General features: G+C 34.6%; 1 protein-coding gene across 1 annotated transcript in view; it reads left to right on the top strand.

Annotated features, from left to right (window-relative positions):
- Positions 1-10826: 10826 nt before the first annotated feature.
- The window catches only part of LOC136025412 (cytoplasmic dynein 2 intermediate chain 2-like), a 94434-nt gene continuing 86992 nt past the window's right edge, over positions 10827-18268 (top strand). The window contains exons 1-2 of the mRNA XM_065701430.1: positions 10827-10903; positions 17491-17578. Coding sequence (XP_065557502.1) covers positions 10842-10903; positions 17491-17578 — 150 coding nt within the window. The 5' untranslated portion in view covers positions 10827-10841. The remainder of the gene's footprint in view (positions 10904-17490; positions 17579-18268) is intronic.

The following is an 18268-nucleotide window of genomic DNA, read 5'->3' on the forward strand; positions in this document are numbered from 1 at the left end:
TAAAAGGAACATGCTGATATAACTGTAACTGACTATAGCAAGGTTGGATGCTACTGGAATAATGTGAGGACTGTGGCATCCCAAGGGGGGCGTGCTACACCTCACCCACCCCAAGAAGGTCGGATGGTAAAATATCTGGTAAAGTTTAATAAATTCACCGGAACTTGAGGATTTTTAGGGAATCTACGAGATTATTTCGCTTAGGTAAGGCCTCAACCAATTCCGGTAAAACTTTGAGAAATTGCAGTAAAATCGAAAAAAATACCAATAAAATTGTGAAGCTGCACTCCCCCTTCCCAATCAAGAACGTGTCAGGACGCCCCTGTTCTTGTATGTTCCTTACAAACATAATAAGTGCCTCAATTGTAAGTTTTTAAGCTCTTGAAAATGACCAAAATATACCCAAATAGTTTTTGGGTAAAAAAAGCTTAAAACATTGGTCTCAAACTTACTGTTTCATTATTAATTCATTTTGTAAATGTTGTATAATCTATGAGCACTGATTTTCTACAATCAAGTTAGATTAAAAAAATATACAGTATTATGCTGTTTTTCTTCTTCTTTGATGCCAAATTCTCAATTAAAGTATGCGTTTTCGGTCATTTTTGACAAAATAATGTATGTTTTCAATGCCAAAATTTGTTAGGTTAAGTAAGGTCAAAAAGTACTTAAACTTGAACTTGCAATATAAGCAATTATTATATTTGTAAAGAATATACAAAAACACATCAAGTGGTATATTCACTTTATTTGTAAGTCAAAATATAAGCAACAAAAAATTTACACCTAACATGCCTGATTTGCAAAATATAGAGCCCAAAATATATGTTTCCAATGTTTTCTGCCACCTTTTACTTGCTTTTTCCAGTTCTTGTTTTGCCTCAGTTGCTTCAATTAACAGGTTCTAGGGTTGAGGGATAGATTGGCAGAGTAAATAGAAAATATGTAATTTCAGCTATAGATTTCCATATTAGGAGGGTTGGGGCTAGAGTAGAGCAGGGCTGCATCTAGAATGTGTTAACTATAATTATTATGTAAATTACAAAGAATCTTTTTTTAACAGGTTTTCTTCTATAGGTCTACAGGTCCTTCTCTTGGCTTATACCATATAAAGCATTATATAACCAGAGAAGAATAGGTAGCAAAATGCTATATACACAGAAGCACATGTTATTTAACAATGACTTCTCTAGTGCTTAACTATGGCCCCTTAGTAATATTAACAAGAAATGAGTGACAGAAAAAGTTAAATTTAGTGTAAATGACAATCAGGAACTGGATACTGGCTCAAGGGGCTATATAATCGGAGTTCAAAGAAGGTGGTAATTTTTTAGTGAGAAAACACTCCCCTGGCTAATTTAGGGCTTTAAATTGATTAGCCTACTGAAATTTCCCTATCCTATGCAATTTCAATATATTTACCTTTTCAGAGCATTAAGACAATTTATCACAATAAAAAATATCCAAAGCATCTTGAATGGAATGACTAAAAAAGGCAAATGAGAGCCATAATTTGCAATCTTACAATTAAACTTCCGGCCAAACAAACTGTATTAGGCTACCCAGCTCTGCAATAATTGCTGAAGGTGTATTTGCCTGTAAAATTAGAAACAGGCCTGAAGCCCCAGACTCTTCCTTGTCAGAGCTTCACATAGCATTCACTTGTCAGAACTTCACATAGGCTAGCAATAAGCTATTTTACGTGTGAAAATGTTGTTATATTCATAGTTATTTATGCTGTTTCAAGTGGCAGGTGGCCAGATAAGTATTTGTTGTTATCTTTTAGGGGTTAAGCCCAGATAAGTAGAAACCCCATTGGACAAGTAAAAGAACACAGGGTAAGTTGAAAATGTAATTTTGTTGGAAAAATTTAAGAGCCAAAATTGGTTTTAGCTTTGTTTTCAGACTCGAGCAGGGCTGGGATCCGTGTAGTAAATCAAACCTCTTACAGAGTAGGTTTTAATACTAAAGTACAAGATTGGAATCCATAGCTTAAAACGATTATTGCGGATATTGCGGCGAATATCTCAAAATTGTTTTCAAATAAAAAAAAAGGCTGAATTAAACTCTGTAACTTTGTTGTTTTAGGTCTTATAGTTTTTGTTGCTTTATTCCCTTAGCCCCAAACTGAGACTTTTATATCACTTATTTTCAGAAAGGCAACAAAAATAAAAAATAGAAAGGCAATAATTGTATACACAGCAATAACATGCACAATGATTTATTAAAATTAATGAACATTCTTTGGCAAACAAACAAGAACTTACAACATGAATTTAATAAAAAAAAGATCACCTGAAAACAAGGAACAGCATTAAAAATTAAAACAATAGAAACAATAACATATTCAAGGGGATTGTCTTTTCTAAGCACCTAACTATTCACGGTGAAGTTTTTTAGTACTTAAGTTTCTCATTATTATATTTAAATGACAATTGTGTTTCCTAAAAAAAAATACCAGAAAAAAAAACATGCTTCCAGATAACAGATATCATACATAAACAATTGGCATATTTTATATTTTCATGACCTTTCTTCAGTGGCTATGGACGGTCCAATTAACTTCATTAATAAGGCAAAGTTATTGAGTCCCTCAACTATGCTGAGCAGAATGGCTACGGTATGTCTAAATTTTGATCAAGCGGCTTTTTAGGGGAAAAGACGTGGAAGGGAGGCATAGTTGCAATTCACATGAAATAAATACATCTTTTGGGGAAATCCAAATTTTTGCAGATAGGAGCTGTAAACCTTTAAAGTTGTGTTCCCTGATATAATGAATCTGATGGTGTTATGTTTGCTAATATTCCTTAAGATTTTTTAGCCGTATTTTCGCCTTTTTTCGAAAATTGCGCAAATTTTCTGCAGCTCATAGTATTTGACGAGTAACACTAAACTTATTGAATCTTGCATGTTTGGTACCAGCATTATAAGCCAATCCTTTTAATATATCTGTTTTTTTTTAGAGTTTCGGTTAGTATCGAGCCGCGTTGCTTCTTCCTTACACTTCGTTACCAAGAACTGTTTGATGACTGCCATATTTACATAGAACATTAAATGCCGAATATAGATAAAATTATCGGATATTTTATGAATTATCACATTATATCAAGCAATGAAAATCACTTAAAAATATTTTGTTACTGGTGTGCCAAAATCAAAATAAGAATATTCTCAAAAATAAATTGGGAAGCTCCTGACTGTGATTTATCAGCAATTAGGAATTCCCTTCAACAACTTTCCAGACAAGGAATAAAAGTTAAGTTCCTGCATGTACCCAGCCTCTGTGGAATCACAGGAAGTGAGACTGCACAACAGGCAGCAGATAGCAAATATTTGGGGTTTAACCAGAAAACTGTAAGGGGTATATTGAGGAGTAGAATCAATCGTATTTGGACCAAATTATCTCCCCAGCTTTCTTCCCCATTTCAATCTAGATTGGCCAGTACTATATATTTTCGAATCCGAGCTGAGTCAGTTTATTTAAATAAAGAAAAATATAGAGCCAGGCAGTCGCAAAGTCCGTTGTGCAGGTTTCGCAACCAGAGGGAAGAATCTCTCCAACATATTCTATTTGATTGTCAGGAAATTTTTCCAAAAAGAAGAAAGCTTTTAGCTAAGATAAGAGACCAAGGATTGCAGCCTACTGTAGCAACACCACACTTTAAAAATCCGTTATCAAAGAATTCTACAACTCTGATTTTCTTGGATATTTTGCTACCAACGGTACCTTGTTGATTTCCTTACATTTTCACCAGGAAAAGACAATGGAGCTGGCTGATTAATGTAGATCTAATATGCAGAAGAGAACGAGAGTGAGTAGGAAGAGTCGTATTGGTACCAGCCGGCCTCTTGGCATTAAAGTGCTGGGGACAGGCAGCTCAAGTACTTGCAATTATCACAAACCAAACAGAAGGGAGGAGAAGATGACAAAGAAGGATATACCCTCGTATAAATTCTGGAATTGGAACCTCGTAATGAAAACATTTTTGGAGGCTCGTTCACTAACCGGAAGAAGAGGTCATAACTGACAAGTGAAGTCCTTCGAGCAAAGCATAAGGAAAGGAGAAGAATGAATAATTTAAAAATGATAAACAACTAAAAAAAAATAGAAGAGTGTGACAAAATTGGTTTACTATTAAAATGGAAATCTAAAGATAATCATAGCTACTTCTTCGGCAGTCACATTAGCCTTAACACATGATAATATTTTTTCCATTTCTATATTCACAATAAGAAAGGAGGAATCAGCATTTGTTTGTTTCATTCCTATCTTGGTTTACAAAACGGATGCCACTGAAATCGCTGACAGGAAATACGAAGAGCTTCGGATTATGCGTTTTCACGTCATTCAGAGCACTAAACAAGCATTCTGCCGTCACATCTGAAAATGGTAGTGAATACATGTATTCCAAAACTTTTCTTAGATTTTTGATCATCGGCTCTGTGCAAGGGTAGGTTTGTTATGTGCAATGTTTGGAAACAAGTTTCCAATAGTCTTCAACAGTTACCTTTTTAATGTCAATATATTTCAACAAAACTGTTATTTGTTCCCGCCACTCTCTATCCAATAAAGCTTTATTCCATGACAGCAATCCACGTGATCTCAGAAAATCTACTAAGATGACAGGATTCAAATTTCAGGCATAGACAGGCTCAAGAGTTCTTATGTACTCGTACACATCAGAATAAAAAAAAGAAGCGGTTTTGTATTTAAAGTATAGCCTCTTTGTAAAATTTCGTAGCTGTAACGTAGCGCTTCTTAACTTCCAACTGTGAGATATTCCGATTCGAACTCACTAGAGATGCCAGTTTGTAATGTGCAGAATATCCTAGGAAAACCATTCGAGATATTTGGTCTCGTCTATCACGTGAAGAGAGAATACATTTGTGCAGCTTCGGACGAAAGTTCCGTGCATGAAGGTTTCGGCAAGCGCTGCTATGAGCTTTAGAGTCACTGACTTCTGTCTAAGGAAAATAGGTGATTTTGACTGAAAAAGAACATTAAATTCGTTCATTAGGCCACTAGCATATTCAAAAAACACTATAAATACCTTCTTAAAAGGGTTTTTGAGTGCGCGGAGAAGAGGTTAGTTTGTATGAGTATATTCATCAACATTATAGCTAGCGAAATACAAAGATAGGATGTTCCACTGCTCTAGTATTTTTCGCACGCAAGCGTGGGGGGACAGCCAAAAAAATTGTCCACTGGCTAAAATTTTATGGATTGGATTATTTGAATAAACTTTGAATTCTTTCAAAACTGTAATGCGTTTCGCATTCGTTGAAAAGTAATTATGCACCTGGGAGCAAAAGTCTTCAAGAGTTTCTGGCAGCTTTTTACAATCATGTGACAAGCACATATGGGTGGAGTGACAACTGCAATCCATGGGTATTTGTCACTGACCAGTTTTGTCACAGAATTGTAGCACTCCATCATTGAATTTGTGGTGTCAGAACTGAAGCCAGGCCAGTTTCGTATCGGGAAATAGTTTATCTCAAGGGCGTCTACCGTTTCTTTCAACTTTGAGAATACGGAATTTACTGTCCTATCGGAATACTAAAAGAAAAAATCAAGAATATTAACTTCAGTGTCAAGGTTATCACTGCGGAATGAAACACAGATGGTCAACTGCTTGGTTAGGTCCACGTGTGTGGTTTCATCCATTGTTATAGAAAACGTCCTTTTGCTGAACTCGTTCAACAATCTTTTCTTAAAATAAGGTTCAAGGCCTTGTCTCAATACGTTAGTGGGTTTCTTTTTCCCTTGTCTAACTTTGTTAAAAACGTTCTGATGGGGCAAGCTTTGCAGGGACGAGACGAGGGAGTTAACAAGTGAGAACGACAGGTTATTTTCAACTAGAAGCTAAGTAATTCTAGCTTTGATTTTGAGAACCGATGCTGCGTTGTCGACACTTGTGAAATTACTAATTATAGATGCATTATTCTTCGGAATGGCTGCATTTTTCTTGTGGGTTTTTGACATAGTATTCTTCGCCAAATCATTCCTTCCTTTTGAGTAGCTGGGTTCAGAATTGCAACATAAGCAAATTCCGAATCACCACTTGTTTTTTTTTGTGAGCCAGCCTTTGAATATGTCGTAAGTTTCACAGGTTTAAAGTATTTTAGAAAATATTTTTCGATAACTTTTTTTCGAACTGCTAGACAGGAGAAAGTCATTTGCAAGCGAGGAATCTGTATTATCATTTAGGAAAATTTCTAGCTCATCATAACTACCCTTCATGGAGATAATATCTGGCTGAGAGTTGTGTCTTTTTTTTAAGATAATGGTATAGCTTTGCCTTCATTTAAATCTGAAAGATTGCTATCTGAAACAAAATCATCTGCATGAAAATTTCCCATTTCAGTGAACACAGCCAGTGACTTTCAGCCTGGAATTAAAACAGATAACAAATAAATAATCGAAAAAATATTATAGTTCTTTTATAGTGAATACACGTGAACTATAAAATAAATAAGGGGCAGTATTAAAACTTAAAACAAACAGGAAGTAAATTAAAAAAAGTAAATTTGAACTTAAATTAAAAGAAAATTATTACGACAGTTGACCCATTATTGGTTTTTCATGCTGATTCTGATCTAGGTGTTTACCCCCCAAGAAAAACCCTCCGTGAAAGAAAAAACAAAAATACTCCCCCCCCCTCAACATCCCCCCCCCCAAATGCCCCCTGCAGACAAAAAACTCCCCTTCTGAAAAAAAAACATGCTGAAAAAACTCCATGCGAAAAATACTCCATGCCGAAAATACCCAATTTGACTGGAAATATCAAATTTCTAGCGCCCTTTTTATTTGACCAAGAATGTCCGAGGGTAGCTAGCCCCGCAATCCTTCGCTCTTTACGCTAAAGCTTTTAATTGTTTTAAAAAGCAGAATTGTGGCAAAGAGTCAAACTTTAGCGTAAAGAGCGAGGGATTGCGGAGGGGACAAACCATTTCATATACGGAGTAATTTCTGTTCGTTTTAAGTTTTAATGTCGCTCCTTACTTTCAGTTAAAAAAAAAACTAGTTTTTTTTTTTATGTAATTTCTGAATGTTTTTTAATTAATGCATTTTTGATTTTGGCTCTCCACACAAAAAATTATTAAAAATGAAATTTGCATATTAATTCCTTTTTTTGGCTAAATTGCTTTCTCTTAGTTTTGATCAGACGATTTTGAGAAATAAGGGATGGGGAAGGAGACCTAGCTGCCATGCAATTTTTCGGTTACATAAAAAGGCAACTATAAATTTTAAATTTTAACGAATTTTTTTATTAGTAAAAAAATATACGTAGCTTAAGAATTGACTTACTTATCAATCATTTTATATTCTTATATTTTTGATTATATATATGAAGGGGTTTATCCCCTCTTTAATACCTCGCTCTTCACACTAAATCGTAAGTTTTGTCCCAATTCTTTAAGAATGACCCCTGAATCAGAAAGGCCGTAGAATAAATAGTTGAAATTACTAGAAATATTATAGCATAAAGAGCAAAGTATTTATCTCCTTCTAAATACCTCGCTCTTTATGCTGAAGTATTTTTAGAACCCCTCATATGCGTAATAATCTCTGTTCGTTTTAAGTTTTAATGCTTCCCCTTACTTTCAATTGAAAATTACTTTTTCATGTTTATACTTTCATTGTTTTTTTTTTAATAGTAATGCTAGAAAATCCTGCGCCCTTTTCATTTAATTTCTCTTTCCCCATGAAATATTCCTCCAAGGAAAGATCCTCCCATATAGCCCCCTCCCCTGAACCCCACACCCAAACAAAAAAACCCCCCTGAAAATGTCGGTACACTTCCCAATAACCATTACTGTATGTAAACATTGGTCAAAGTTAGTAACTTGCAGCCCCTCCCTCAGGGACCCTCCCTCAGTGGGGGGTAAGTCATCCCCAAAGACATAGTTATTATGGTTTTCGACTATGCGGAACAAAATGGCTATCTCAAAATTTTGATCCGTTGACTTTGGGAAAAAATGAGCGTGGGAGGGGGCCTAGGTGCCCTCCAGTTTTTTCGGTCACTTAAAAAGGGCACTAGAACTTTTCATTTCCGTTATGATGAGCCCTCTTGCAATACTCTAGGACCACTTGGTCGATACGATGACCCCTGGGGAAAAGAAAAAAAACAAAAACAAAAAAACAAACAAATAAACACGCACCCGTGATTAGTCTTCTTGCAAAAAACACGAAATCCCACATTTTTGTAGCTTGAACCTTGAAACTTTTTCTATAGGGTTCCCTGATACGCTGAATGCGATGGTGTGTTTTTCCCATGTTCCGAAATAAGACAATTTTTCTCAGGCTCTTAACTTTTGATGACAATGACTAAATTTGATAAAACTTATTTATTTGAAATCAGCATAAAAATCCTATTCTTTTGATATATCTTTTAGCATCGAAATTCCGTTTTTTAGAGTTTCGTTTACTATTGAGCCGGGTCACTCCTTACTACAGTTCGTTACCACGAACTGTACTAAGGAGTCATGGAGGAATTTCATGATTATGAAAAATAAAATATAAAAGTTTGACTCACGGCAATAAAATTAATCACGGCTAGTCTTAACTATTCAACTTGACCAATTCATTCCACTTGTAATAGGTCCTGGCGCGAAGAGATTTTACTCGGCTGAATGCATTCAGGTGTTTAGCATTTTCTAGAACCTAATAACACGTTGATTACCAGTTTACTAATTGACTTGTTATATGGGGACAATTATTTTTATGCCTATTTATTAGAACTTGACGACAGGCTTTTATCATTTAAAACTTATCCCAGTCAACTTAGGTCCAGAAGATAATTATCCGAAACTTAGTGAACAGGCTGGTTAAAGAGTTCAAGAATCGTAACTCAAATAAACAATATTCTGTTGCAATATCTAGATTGAATAAAAAACACCCAAACCAGTCCAATTAGTTTTATCCTTTTAGACTAAATGGTCTTCACACCACGAACACGAATGAAAGACTGAACACGAATGAAAGACTAAAAGCTTCTTAATTTAAGAAGCTTAAGATTAAAAGCTTTTTCTAACTTAAGCAAAAAGATTCCCGCAGAAAATCTCTACATTGCAAATATTTTACCCATAAAGAATTCCTCCCTGGTTCTCCCCCTGAAAATGCTCCTTGGACCATTCTTCCCTCCTCACTGAATATTCTGACATGACAACTCCCTCTGAAACATGATTTTTATTTAAACATGAAACATGATTTATTTAATTTCTAATCTCTTTTGACCATGCCGAGAACTTTCCATCCCCTTCCATGCTGTGTTTTCAATCAAACTCCCCCTTACCCTTCATGTAAAGTTCACCCTCAGAAAGGTGGTTTATTTCCAAATGACAAATAGTATATGTAAACAATGGACCAACTGAATTGCTTACACCCGTTTTCACTCTCCCAAGTTTCTACGATTATTGGTTCGATACGATCAAAAAGTAAATCTGAGAAAAAAAACGGAAAAAAACAACAAAAAACAAATAGACATACATCCGTAAACTTAATTCTTTAAAAGAAAAATGCAAAAATCCCCATTTTTATAGAGAGGAGCTTGAAACCAAAAATCAAAACATGCATTGATTCAAAAATGTTCAGAAATTAAATAAAAAAAACATGTTTTTTTTAACTGAAAGTAAGGAGCAACATTAAAACTTAAAACGGTTCTTTTATATGCTGAATCAGACCGTTTGATTTTCATTGAGATTGATTAAGTATTCGGAAGTATTTCGCCTTTTTTCTAAAATCAGGCAAAATCCCTCAGGCTCGTATAGGACCGCAATAAATCGTCAGAACGCAATAAATTTTACTTATTGGGAATAAGTATAAATGCTGAAATCTTTTGACTTATTAATTGTTATCATAACTCTCTTTCTTAGAGTTTCGGTTACTATTGAGCCGAGTCACTTCTTAGTTACAGTTTGTTAAAACAAACTGTTTGATTACGTTTTCCCGAAGGTTGTGTTAATTTAGAATTCTTGCTAATGTTTGTTGATCCTTTTGTTATCATAACTCTCTTTCTTAGAGTTTCGGTTACTATTAAGCCGAGTTACACTTCTTAGTTACAGTTTGTTAAAACAAACTGTTTGATTACGTTTTCCCGAAGGTTGTGTTAATTTAGAATTCTTGCTAATGTTTGTTGATCCTTTTGTTGTCATAACTCTCTTTCTTAGAGTTTCGGTTACTATTAAGCCGAGTTACACTTCTTACTTACAGTTTGTTAAAACAAACTGTTTGATTACGTTTTCCCGAAGGTTGTGTTAATTTAGAATTCTTGCTAATGTTTGTTGATCCTTTTGTTATCATAACTCTCTTTCTTAGAGTTTCGGTTACTATTAAGCCGAGTTACACTTCTTACTTACAGTTTGTTAAAACAAACTGTTTGATTACGTTTTCCCGAAGGTTGTGTTAATTTAGAATTCTTGCGAATGTTTGTTGATCCTTTTGTTATCATAACTCTCTTTCTTAGAGTTTCGGTTACTATTAAGCCGAGTTACACTTCTTACTTACAGTTTGTTAAGACAAACTGTTTGATTACGTTTTCCCAAAGGTTGTGTTAATTTAGAATTCTTGCTAATGTTTGTCTTTTTGTTATCATAACTCTCTTTCTTAGAGTTTCGGTTACTATTAAGCCGAGTTACACTTCTTACTTACAGTTTGTTAAAACAAACTGTTTGATTACGTTTTCCCGAAGGTTGTGTTAATTTAGAATTCTTGCTAATGTTTGTTGATCCTTTTGTTGTCATAACTACCGCGTCATAACTACATTTGTTGTCATTACTACCGCGTAAGCTTGGTGCAGAATGTAGTGTCAATTCAGTATGTATTAAAAGGTTAAAAGGACATGTTTTCAGAAGTGTTTCTTGGCAATTACGGATTTCAAGGGATAACCAGTATTTCAAGGCAGTACATCTTCACAATAGATTTTGATTATAGAATAACTATCATCAGTAGCTTTAGGGCCCCTTTACATGTTTCAGGATTCCCTTTTAACTGTTTCCCATAAAGGTACAAATAAAAAAATCAGAAATGTCTTTCTTGCAACAAAATGTATTAAAAACTGAAGTCATCAGACATGGAATCATATTTTGTGCTTAGTTAAAACACTAAAAACATTTGTTTAAAAATAGTTCAAAAATCACATAACTAATCCTTCGGGGTTGACAGTGGAGGAACTACTATTGACATGGGGGAAGAGTTGTAAGTTATGTCCCGGGGGGCGTAGATGGTTCTTACGGAAGGGATAGTCCAGTGAAATTTATTTGAGGCTCATTTGATTGGAAATGTAAGGTTCTAGCACTTTTTAAGAGTTAAAAGTGGCGAAGTAACACGACCTTCCTCAATGACACCCTCTTTTACACAGACGAATCCATTCAAAATTGGGAGATAACCATTTTATTCACAGTAGTCCGCAGCATACATAGCAATGTCTTCAGAATGGACCCAGCCCCCTTCTCCCGGAGCCGAGGGACACTGATTGTAAGTTTTGCACGGGCATATAGGGTTTTTATGGATCGAGTGGTCGTGTAAACTTCGGAATGGATGGGGCTTAATTAATTGAACGATTAATTCAACGTAAAAACCGCAAAGGTTAGATCCTTACCACTTTCAAGGAATAAGCTGAAACGGGGTGCTAGGAAAAAAAAACAACAAAACCAAAGTGTTGCTCTCGCAACACAAAAAAAGGTGAAAAAAGAAGCAAAAAAGCGACGAAAAACAACACAAATACTATTTCAAATGCATTCACCAAGGGATCTTATTTTCGGTGCAGACGGTTAACCTAGCGACTTCACTAGTATGTTGCCGAGGTCAGTCCATACATGTTTGACACTGAACTCATCCCTTGCGGCATTTAGCAAATCACGACGTCAATTCATAAGGAATTCCGACACAAAGATGCTTGAATCAGCTAGTTTAGACTTTTGTGAGAAACCCTTTTGAACATATCAGTAACACTAACCGGTGTCGACAGAGTATTGAGCAAAGTCGTTTTAGGCTCAATTCCTGGCTTTTGTTTCAAACCGTTGAAAACAAGACTGTCCAAGATATTTTCTTGATTCATATCGTCAAGCTTGACTTCGATTTACCAACACGGAGGTAAATCGGTGTTCGTGCGAGTGACGTAGTTAATGTAATTCAATTTGCACAATTTAGTAATAGTTTATCTTTGTATCTTGAAAAAAAATTCGATTAATTTAGCTTGCCCTCAAGTATCACGAATAAGGTAATATCTAGAAAAAGGTTACATTTTTTTTTCGTCCACACTGAATGAAAGCTAGTTGAACATAAAAACCACAGTAAAATAATAAGTGAGTCAAACTCACAACGAGCAAGAATAACATGAGTAGTGCTGACAGCCCCCATGAATTCTCGAGGCCAGAACATAATTTGCACTTTACTGAAAAAAAAATACAAACAAAAATAAATGAACAAGGATTTTCAATTTAATATACCAATATTGATATTCATTCCCTAAGGTTTTAGTAGTTATTTTCGAATAAAGTTAAAAACTGAGAACATTTAAAGTTTATTTTGTCTTCAGGTAAAGTACAAACTCTGTTCTAGTCTTGAGAAGGGCTTGGGTCTGTCAGCCCTACTCATGTTAATTTTTGCTCGGTTTGAATTTGACTCGGTTGTTTATTTTAATTTCTGTTCATTTTGGGTTTCATTTATTTCTTGATGGTTGTTTGTGATTTTCTTATGTTCGGAAGACTATTTGACTTTATTTCTGCACATTTTTGGTTTAATGGAAATCTTCACTTCCCTTTGAAAAACTTTTTTGTAGGAAAATTTTCTAAATTAATGTAAATAAAACAAAAGTAGTACCATTTCTTTTTCTTGCTTTTGATACCATAATCTTTACCATAACAGTGTACCTCGTCCCCCCTCCCTGATGCTTTGATAATATATTTTGAAGTTAATTGAATCTCATGGTACCTCATGGGTTTTTTATTAAAATAGTTTTCTGCATTCTTGACTCGATTATATCTTATTTTATCTTAGTGATAGTAATCAAATTGTGGATATAAATATTACGTGAAATGATACTAAGTAAACAACAATAAAGGAAAACAATAAAAGAGTTATAATGGGCTAAGTAAAAAGATGATACTATAAATTACAAATTTCACAGTTTTTGTGTTTTCTTTATATATCCTATGGCTATATTTGCAACTGTCAGGGGGTGAGGGGTTGGGTGTAATACAGGGTAACGACTGTTATTTTGGAAAAGACCATATAGTAAGGAATTTAACAGTGCATCTTCTATATTATTAACACATTCTCTTTAAAAGAGTTCTAACTCTCCAGTGTTATCGATGATTCCTTTATTTGATGATTCCATTTACAGTATATGATTCCATTTACAGTATATGTACAGTGTTATGATATTTGCATATTACAGTATAGGAGAGCGACTGATATGAAGAAAAACTACAATAACAGAAAGCGATTCCGGTTCGGTTCCTAATAGACACTCGTTCTAAATATAATACTCAATGCTCTGAAAATATACCCCCCCCCCCAATGGTCTTAGATATACTATTTTCCTAAATAATATAAACCCTGTTCTTTTTCATTTCAGGATTCTTCTTTTTTTTTTAACGGGAGGGTGGTGTTTTCAACCCATAAGAAAGTATTATCTCACCGCCAAATAATTTAAATACGTATTGTAAGTTTAATATTTAAAAATGATTTAAAATTTGGATAACAATGGAAGGCCTGAAAATCTCATTAATAGAAAGATCTTGTACATTATAAAGTAAGAATGTAATTGTCTTAGTTTTGTATATGGACTAGGGACAAATATGGAATATGGACTAGGGGGGGGGGGTGTAATTTTAAAGTATTGAATATTATATTTGGAAAGAGCGTCAGCAGAGAAATCAGATGATAGTACTTTTTCAATGTTTTTCTTTTTGTTATTACAGTGTCTCCTTCAAAAAAGCTGCTCTTTTAGACTGCTACCAATCTTTGGTTCCATCGTAGATTTCGGCAGAAATAGTTTTATCTACGCGTAGATGCGGGTAATCTTACTATTGTGTAAAGTTCAATCGCTAAACGATGGATCATAATTTTAAAATATGCAAAGATGACATCTGATACAGAAACACATGCCCGCTATTTTGTTTGTAATTGCATGGGGCTTTTTCAAAACTCAAAATCTAAACTTTTTTTTTAGGGGACTGTGGTAAGTGTTGTCCCGATGCCCAAGTAATAGATATTCGAGAGAGATTCGGAGGGATTCAGACTCCCTTGATATAATTAGACACAAATTATCAGTGTTCTGCTGTTCTGTTTCCTGTTTTGTAATCCCCTATTTTTAGATGTTATTTGTAGATTATATCCCAACTAAAATCAGTATACATCAATATGCACAAAATAACAGCTTATTCTATTCATCTGTTATTTGTTTGATTAGTATGAAATGCCTTCTTCATATTTGGACTCTGTCGCTAAGGGATATTCCCAATTTGTAATTGGGAACAATCATAGGGTATACTTAAAAAAGTTTTTTAGAGTTGAGATTTTTTTCAATTAAATAAGGAAAACAAGTTTTTTCAACTGAAAGTAAAGAGCGACATTAAAAACTAAAAAAAAAGAAGTTATTGCATATATGACGGGGTTACTCCTGCAAACCACCTCGCTCTCTACATTGAAGTTTTTAACAATTTAAAAAAAAGCTTCTTATTGTTCTAATTAAACGAACATAGTACACCAGGAGTCGTTCTTAGAATCGGAACAGCATTCAAACTTTAGTGTAAAGAGCGAGATTGTTTGAAAGAGTAGCCCCCTCGTATACACAATAATTTCTGTTCGTTTTAAGTTTTAATACTACTCCTTAGTTTCAATTGGAAAAAAAAAAATTTATGTAATTTCTGATCGTTTTTTAAAAGCTCCAGGAAATCTGGCTACTTATCCATGGAAAAATATCTCCTCCCCAAGGATTTATTCTCTAGACAATTCAATCCTGGTAAAAATTTACCACAGACCATTACCCCTAACATCCACGCGTAAAATTGAATCAGCAATGAGAAAGCAAGACGAAATGTAAATTTCCTGTAGGAATTCAGGCAAATTCCCTCAATGTAAAATTTCCCCTGAAAAATTAACTCCCTAGAAACTTCTCTCCCCATGGAAAATAATCTTCGTGGAAAATACCACCAGCATATTTCTCCAACCCCTCCTTCGAAAAATGTATGCATGCTTCCCAATGACAAATACTATACTTAAACAATGGAAAAATTTTGTAGCTCAAAGACCTTTCCCTTGGGATCTTGGAGGGTCATGGTATCCCCAAAGGCATAGTTATTCACCCTTTCAACTATGCTGAACAAAATGAATAAATCAAAATTTTGATCAGATGAATTTAAGAAAAAGAGGCTTTGGATAGGCCTAGTTGCCAAAAAGAGTAGTAGAACTTTTTATATCTTTTCGAATAAGCCCTCTCACGATATTCGAGGACCTCTGGGTTGATACAATCACCCCTGAAAAAAAAAACATGCATCAGTGATCGTTCTTCTAGCAAAAAAGATATAAAATTCTGTATTTTTTCAGATAGGTGCTTGAAACCTCTACAGTAGAGTTCTATGATACGCTGAATCTGACAGTGCGATTTTCATCAATATTCTATGACTATTAGGGGGTGTTTGTCTTTTTTTTTCAAAAATCAGGTTTACTTTTGAAAAATCAATTTTGAGTTTAGGTTACTATTGAGCCGGGTCGCTCCGTCATTACAGTTCTTTACCACGAACTGTTTGAACAGTCTAAATCCTGTGAAAATGCACTCAGCTTTGATTGCTAATTTATTAAAAAAAATATTTAACAAAAAGTGACACATTTATTTGGTTTGTTCTCTGAAGAATCATAAATATACGTAACAGAATTTCTTTTAGAAAGCCGTGGAAACCTTTGAAACTTTTTTTTAGAAAGCAACACACAACTTTTCCTATTTTTATTTAGAAGATAAGTATTTTGTATTAACATAATGCAGTCGTTAAAACAGGGGTATCCGATATGAAGGAAGGGGGACGCCTCTTAATGTTTTCAGTCAGTCGGCAAAAAACTTGAGGTGGTAAAATAATGGCGCCTAGTGTTGCTAATCTACTGGCTTTGTCCTTTTAATTGTGTAAAATAGGCAGAAGGAGTAAACGACATAAAATCAGTGGAACACGATCGGTCTCATTTGGTAGAAAAATATGAAGTAAGTATAACAGGAAAATCAGCTGGTAAAAACAAATTAAGTCGATAAAAATAGCAAACCAGTCAAAGACATACACTGCCTCCCCCTCAAACATAATGATTAGTGACGCCTCTGCTTGCAAGTGGTTATTTCTATTGATATTCCCAAGGATGGTCATACTGACAAAGTATGGCTAGTGTAGATCAGAGACTGTTTCTAATCTCTACTTATCACTAGATAGGAAAGAGAGGCTGGATTCTAGTGCATTACAGAAAAAAATTGTTATGACACTTTTTTAAGCCGACTTATGAACCCCATAATCAGTTCGTCAACCAAGAGGGTCACGTGGAGGTCTGTGCTAGGAGGCAGCCTATTCCAACAAAGAAGGGAAAGGTTGGCTAAAAGACTGTTTTAGATGTGTGGCATGATGGATATCATAATTGGCACTTTAAATGCAAGCTAAGCGGGGAAATTTGTAAAGACGAGCTATGTTCTACGAAGTAAAAGGAATTGTTCCAACTTTTCATGTGCATGTAAGTTTAATGGATATGGTTCATGAATCATGCCCTGATTACATAGTCCACTGGGTTGGACATCTATGTTTATGTTTCTTAATCTGAGCAAATCTGAGTGAACATTTTTAATGATAGCTTTTTTTGTGTTCCAACCAGTCTTTTTGTATAAATAAAGAATTCCACAGGAAAATACTTGGTGGCAGAAGGGGGTTAACATTATTCTTGTGGCAATTACTAGCATTGGGCTAGTTTTTGGGTCAATTGCCGGTGTTTTAATATTTACTTTATTTTTATTTTAGTATTAATTTATCAATATTTATCGGCCCAACACTGTATCTGAGGTTTTGATAAATACTATTTGAAAATTGTACTTTACACTTGGGAACATTTAAGTGAACTGTGCACACTCAAAATAGCTTGTTAGCTTTGTTGTAATGAAGGTCAGACTCAAGTTTTTGAAAAATTTACTAGTTTTTAGCTAAATAAAATTTGGTGATACTGATTATGGGCTCTATAATCGAATTGGCTGCATGCTATATTGGGTGTTCTGCTCATTTACCCTGAAAAATAAAACAAATATAATTTATTCTTAATCCGATACAGAAAGAAACATGTAACTTTATTTTCTTCTTGAGAAAGAGGGGGAAAGAGAGCAGTTTTGTGTTTTTCCTTGGAACAAACCTTGACTTTCCCTTCCAGTTTTCTAAGCTCTTCGGTTCTGACAGAATAACCTAAGTTTAAAATCAAATGGTTGTCTTTTTACCTGAAGATAAATTAAATCTGCTATTTTTTTTCAGAAGATGTAATTCACATGCATCAAGCCAAACAGATGCCATTGTGTATTCAGGATTTGGCAGCCAATCAGTTACATCCCTTGATGCTCAAGTTAGTCATTTTCAAGCTTCATATTCATTTTTGAACTTAGTCATCAATCCAAATATCTATGATGATTTCATTTGGAGGGATGGCAATAAAAAAGGAATGCAGTAAAAACAAAAGAAAAACAGTCTAAAAATTGGGCATATTATAAGAAATAAAAGCCTTGTGAAGTCGAGGGGGTGTCAGCACAAAGTCCTCATCTTTTTTACATATTCTCCGACAGTTTGGCCCCATTAGGGCAAAAATTCAGGTTTTGTGATACAAAATAGCAGAAAATGGCAGACCGCTGTGGCCTAATCTACTTTTTCAAAGGGAACACTATTGTAGTGTTCCTACAATAAAATATTTTATTTTAAATTTAAATATTTTAAAAGGTGGTATTTTAAATACCACCTTTTTTTTTATTTATTTTTTCCCCAGGTTAGTTTGTATGGAAGGTATTGTGGCATAGATTTGAGGGGAGAGGAGCTTATCCGACCAGAAATTTTGAGTTCTAGCACATTTTGAAGTGCCGGAGGTAATTTGAGGCAACCAGTTCCTTCCCATGCCCTATTCTGCTACCCGGTCTCCTGTCTATCTTTCCACATATCGGATCAAAATTATGTGATAGTCATTTTATCGAAGATATTCACAAGGCACAACAAAAATGCCTCTGGGCTTATCAAGGCCCTTATAGTTCCCAGGTAAGAGGAAATA

Source organism: Artemia franciscana, chromosome 3 (genome assembly GCF_032884065.1).
Source record: "Artemia franciscana chromosome 3, ASM3288406v1, whole genome shotgun sequence".
Taxonomy (NCBI): Eukaryota; Metazoa; Arthropoda; class Branchiopoda; order Anostraca; family Artemiidae; genus Artemia; species Artemia franciscana.